This window comes from Oncorhynchus masou, chromosome 32 (assembly GCF_036934945.1).
Source record: "Oncorhynchus masou masou isolate Uvic2021 chromosome 32, UVic_Omas_1.1, whole genome shotgun sequence".
In the NCBI taxonomy this organism is placed as follows: Eukaryota; Metazoa; Chordata; class Actinopteri; order Salmoniformes; family Salmonidae; genus Oncorhynchus; species Oncorhynchus masou.
Window position 1 is genome coordinate 28785944 of NC_088243.1, and position 6000 is coordinate 28791943.

A 6000-nucleotide genomic window follows, 5' to 3' on the forward strand; every position below is an offset into this window, starting at 1 on the left:
TGTTTGTTTTACTCCATGTGTTACTCTGTATCGTTGTATGTGTCGAACTGCTTTGCTTTATCTTGGCCAGGTCGCAATTGTAAATGAGAACTTGTTCTCAACTTGCCTACCTGGTTAAATAAAGGTGAAATAAAATTAAAATCAATAAATCAATAAAAAACACCAAAGTGGATCACAGAGCAATTAGTTTGCTGGGTGAAGATGACATGTCATATTCATCAAGCAAAGCCTTTTAAAAGTCTTAAGTGGCGGACTGCTGGCCCCGTTCCACAGCCCTATTACTCAGACTGAGACAGAAAAATGCTGATGCAGAGAGACTCGGTTGGCCGTGCCAAGACCACGCAGTGAGTAGCCCTGGCACTGCCAGGCCGGTACTCGCTGGTCCATTAGGAAAATTAAATGGAAAGGCAGTTAGTGTGTGGTTTCATTTGACAAAGCGCAGCGCAGCTCTGTCTGAGACCATTTAGTTGAGAAACATGACTTACAAACGAGGACAAGGTTGTAGGAGCTGTACACAAACACAAAAGTGCTCTTCTATGAGCTGATGTGGAAAGCTTTTAGCTGGGATAAGGAACATCATTCAAGGGGAAGGATCACAGACTTCGCTGCACTTCAGAGTCATATTCACATTGAGCAGGAGTGATGTTATAGAATAGAACCGGGGCAGTAATAGAAATGGGACAGCGACGTACCTTGAGGTGCTATGTGAAGAGCTTCCTTTGACTTTCTGTCTGTGACAAACTTCCACTGGAACACTGAGTGGTCAGCTCCACCAATGGTTATCACCCACTGGTAGTCATGTGACCACCTGGCATTGGTTATATGGGCAGAGTGACCTAAATACTTTTTAAACTTTGCACCTGGGATAGAGAGAAGAGTAGTTCCAGGTTAATTTGTAAATGCATGAACTGACAACGTCACATCAACGAATAGAGGAACCCGTGGAAATCCTCACCTTTCCTTACACACGGGTACCGTAATAGCTTCACGAGTCCATAATCATCTGCGGTTACTAAAACTTGATCATTAAAGTTGGCGTCAACAGAGTTGATGTCATTGATCTCTGAGTATTTGGGCCATATTCCGTTGACCTCGGGGCCCAACACACACGTCCACGAGGACCACTGCACCAGCTTCAGCTCTTCCCTGTTGGTGACCTCCTTACCGCCTGTGCAGAAAGACAGTATTAACTCCATCATGTGCAACTAAAGCATCAAATGAGCAGCACATGAGTCATCATGACAATGTTGTCTCATGGCCATATGTAGGGCTGGCACAATTATCGTATAACTGTGTAACCGTCAATCATGGACAATGACCAAACGGAAAAGAGTAAACATCATAATTGTCTTAATATATTCATATTAGAAGGGGGAGGGGATTCAAATGTATTTTCAAGTAGATACACAGTAGTTGACACAACAGCAGCTGAACATTTTTACACCAAGTTGGTCAAGTTGTTGATCATTTTACAACAGGACGGCACAGTCGAGAGGAGAAGCTACATTTCCAAAAGTTCCAAGCAGTCAAAACCATTTGTTTTTGACCCAGGGGTGTCACCAAGGCTGTGTTATATGTAGTAGCTCATTTTCAAATATGGACATTTGAATGACAATTAACCGTTACCCAAAACTCCACAGTCGTCACAACCCTAGCCCTACAACAAGGCATACATGACACATATAGCTGTAAAATATCATTCATAACAGTGTAGAAACGACACAAGAGAAATCCTGTCTTAGCCGGTGCACTTTCCTTCCCATAGAGAATAAGGCTCTTCACAGTGTCATTTATCGACATGCTGAGACGTCTCATCGTCAGACTTACTTGGCATCCTGTAGAAGAGCCTCTTTCCGTTGCCGTCATTGGTCTGCAGATACTTGCTGTCTGTGGACCAGTCCATGTGTGTGATGAAGCTAGTGGAGCCAATGCACTCTCCCACCTTCTTGTACCTCTGCACCACGCCGTAGATGTCCACAGAGTTATCATTGGAGCCCACGGCCAGGTGAGCTCCGTCAGGAGAGTACTTCAGCTCATGGATGGCCTCCTTCCTGTCTTTGATGTGGACCACCTCTGTCATATCTCTGGGAGCGGGAGGACATTACTGGAAAGGTCATTCACTATATTCTTTAAATAAGAAACAACCATTCTCTAATCAAATTGAGTATCCAAGCATCCACTAACTTGTCATATTGTTCGTGAGTAATGAAATTGCAAAAAAAGGAAGTTAACATGAAGTTCATACCAAGCTAATCAGAAAAAAATCTGATGTGCCCTTTGACCTCTGCCCTGTACTCACCTGACCCGTAGGACGGTGAAGGAGCCGTCCTTCATGCCCAGCGCCAGGTGAATGCCGTCCGTGCTCACAGCTGCACAGCGAATAGGCTCCTCCATATTACAGCGAGCTATCAGAGCATGATCTATAAGGCTCCATATTCTACAGAGACAGGGGAGAGGGAGAGATAGAGGGAGAGACAGAGAGAGGGAGAGACAGAGAGAGAGAGGGAGACAGAGAGAGAGACAGAGAGAGAGGGAGAGACAGGGAGAGGGAGAGACAGAGAGAGAGAGGGAGACAGAGAGAGAGACAGAGAGAGAGGGAGAGACAGAGAGAGGGAGAGACAGAGAGAGAGAGGGAGACAGAGAGAGAGACAGAGAGAGAGGGAGAGACAGAGAGAGGGAGAGGGAGAGACAGAGGGAGAGAGAGACAGAGAGAGAGGGAGACAGAGAGAGGGAGAGACAGAGGGAGGGAGAGACAGTGGGAGGGAGAGACAGAGGGAGGGAGAGACAGAGGGAGGGAGAGACAGAGGGAGGGAGAGACAGAGGGAGAGGGGAGACAGAGGGAGGGAGAGACAGAGGGAGGGAGAGAGAGGGAGAGGGAGAGACAGAGAGGGAGGGAGAGACAGAAAGGGAGGGAGAGACAGAGGGAGAGACAGAGGGAGGGAGAGACAGAGAGAGGGAGAGACAGAGAGAGGGAGACAGAGAGAGGGAGAGACAGAGACAGAGGGAGAGACAGAGACAGAGGGAGAGACAGAGGGAGAGACAGAGACAGAGGGAGAGACAGAGACAGAGACAGAGGGAGAGACAGAGACAGAGGGAGAGAGAGAGAGAGACAGACAGAGGGAGGGAGAGAGAGAGAGAGGGAGAGACAGAGGGAGAGAGAGGGAGAGAGAGGGAGAGAGAGGGAGAGAGAGGGAGAGAGAGACAGAGACAGAGGGAGAGACAGAGAGACAGAGAGAGGGAGAGACAGAGAGAGGGAGAGACAGAGAGAGGGAGGGAGAGACAGAGAGAGAGGGGGAGACAGAGGGAGAGACAGAGGGAGAGACAGAGGGAGGGAGAGACAGAGGGAGGGAGAGAGGGAGAGACAGAGACAGAGAAAAAGACAGGGAGAGACAGAGAGAGAGGGGGAGACAGAGGGAGAGAGAGAGGGAGAGACAGAGACAACGGGAGAGACAGAGACAACGGGAGAGACAGAGGGAGAAGGAGAGAGAGACAACGGGAGAGACAGAGGGAGAGGGAGAGACATAGACAAAGGGAGAGAGAGACAACGGGAGAGACATAGACAAAGGGAGAGACAGAGACAACGGGAGAGACATAGACAACGGGAGAGACAGAGACAACGGGAGAGACAGAGACAACAACAAAAACAGGGAGAGACATAGACAAAGGGAGAGACAAAGACAACGACAAAAACAGGGAGAGACAGAGACAACGGGAGAGACAGAGACAAAGGGAGAGACAGAGACAACGGGAGAGACAAAGACAACGACAAAAACAGGGAGAGACAGAGACAACGGGAGAGACAGAGACAACAGGAGAGACAGAAACAACAAGAGAGACAGAGACAACAAGAGAGACAGAGACAACAGGAGAGACAGAGACAACAGGAGAGACAGAAACAACAAGAGAGACAGAGACAACAAGAGAGACAGAAACAACAAGAGAGACAGAGACAACAAGAGAGACAGAGACAACAAGAGAGACAGAGACAACAAGAGAGACAGAGACAACAAGAGAGACAGAGACAACGACAAAGACAGGGAGAGAGACAGAGACAACGACAAAGAGAGGGAGGGAGAGACAGCGGGAGAGACAGAGGGAGAGACAGAGACAGAGAGAGAGACAGAGGGAGAGACAGAGGGAGAGACAGAGACAGAGACAGACGGAGAGACAGAGGGAGAGACAGAGGGAGAGACAGAGACAGAGGGAGGGAGAGACAGAGAGAGGGAGAGACAGAGGGAGAGACAGAGGGAGAGGGAGAGACAGAGACAGAGGGAGAGACATAGACAGAGGGAGAGAGAGAGAGGGAGAGACAGAGGGAGAGACAGAGACAGAGGGAGAGAGAGAGAGGGAGAGACAGAGGGAGAGACAGAGACAGAGGGAGAGACAGAGACAGAGACAGAGGGAGAGACAGAGACAGAGGGAGAGACAGAGACAGAGGGAGAGACAGAGACAGAGGGAGAGACAGAGACAGAGGGAGAGACAGACAGAGGGAGAGACAGACAGAGGGAGAGACAGACAGAGACAGAGACAGAGACAGAGGGAGAGACAGAGACAGAGACAGAGGGAGAGACAGAGACAGAGGGAGAGACAGAGGGAGAGAGAGGGAGAGACAGAGGGAGAGACAGAGACAGAGGGAGAGACAGAGACAGAGGGAGAGACAGAGACAGAGACAGAGACAGAGGGAGAGACAGAGAGAGAGGGAGAGACAGAGACAGAGGGAGAGACAGAGACAGAGGGAGAGACAGAGACAGAGAGAGAGACAGAGACAGAGAGAGAGAGACAGAGAGAGAGACAGAGGGAGAGACAGAGACAGAGGAAGAGAGAGAGACAGAGACAGAGGGAGAGACAGAGACAGAGGAAGAGACAGAGACAGAGGGAGAGACAGAGAGAGAGACAGAGGGAGAGACTGAGACAGAGGGAGAGACAGAGGGAGAGACAGACGGAGAGACAGACGGAGGGAGAGACAGAGACAGAGACAGAGGGAGAGGGAGAGACAGAGGGAGAGACAGAGGGAGAGACAGAGACAGAGGGAGAGACAGACAGAGGGAGAGACAGAGACAGAGGGAGAGACAGAGGGAGAGGGAGAGAGGGAGACAGAGACAGAGGGAGAGACAGAGACAGAGGGAGAGACAGAGGGAGAGGGAGAGAGGGAGACAGAGACAGAGGGAGAGACAGAGACAGAGGGAGAGGGAGAGACAGAGGGAGAGAGAGGGAGAGACAGAGACAGAGACAGAGACAGAGAGAGAGACAGAGACAGAGACAGAGAGAGAGAGGGAGAGACAGAGACAGAGGAAGAGACAGAGACAGAGGGAGAGACAGAGACAGAGGGAGAGACAGAGACAGAGGGAGAGACAGAGGGAGAGACAGACAGAGGGAGAGACAGAGACAGAGGGAGAGACAGAGACAGAGGGAGAGACAGAGACAGAGGGAGAGACAGAGGGAGAGACAGAGGGAGAGACAGAGACAGAGACAGAGACAGAGACAGAGAGAGAGAGGGAGAGACAGAGGAAGAGACAGAGACAGAGGGAGAGACAGAGACAGAGGGAGAGACAGAGGGAGAGACAGACAGAGGGAGAGACAGAGACAGAGGGAGAGACAGAGACAGAGGGAGAGACAGACAGAGGGAGAGACAGACAGAGGGAGAGACAGAGGGAGAGACAGAGGGAGAGACAGAGACAGAGGGAGAGACAGAGAGAGGGAGAGACAGAGACAGGGAGAGACAGAGACAGGGAGAGACAGAGAGAGAGACAGAGGGAGAGACAGAGACAGAGGGAGAGACAGACGGAGGGAGAGACAGAGACAGAGACAGAGGGAGAGACAGAGACAGAGGGAGAGACAGAGGGAGAGACAGAGACAGAGGGAGAGACAGAGAGAGGGAGAGACAGAGGGAGAGACAGAGACAGAGACAGAGGGAGAGACAGAGACAGAGGGAGAGACAGAGACAGAGACAGAGGGAGAGACAGAGACAGAGGGAGAGACAGAGACAGAGACAGAGGGAGA

The 6000-nt window shown here is 50.6% G+C and overlaps 1 protein-coding gene across 1 annotated transcript in view; it reads right to left on the reverse strand.

Annotated features, from left to right (window-relative positions):
- LOC135525862 (echinoderm microtubule-associated protein-like 5) overlaps positions 1 to 6000 on the reverse strand; it is a 64063-nt gene that overhangs the window by 20198 nt on the left and 37865 nt on the right. Inside the window, 4 exon segments of the mRNA XM_064953797.1 lie at positions 693 to 860; positions 956 to 1168; positions 1828 to 2084; positions 2300 to 2437. Coding sequence (XP_064809869.1) covers positions 693 to 860; positions 956 to 1168; positions 1828 to 2084; positions 2300 to 2437 — 776 coding nt within the window.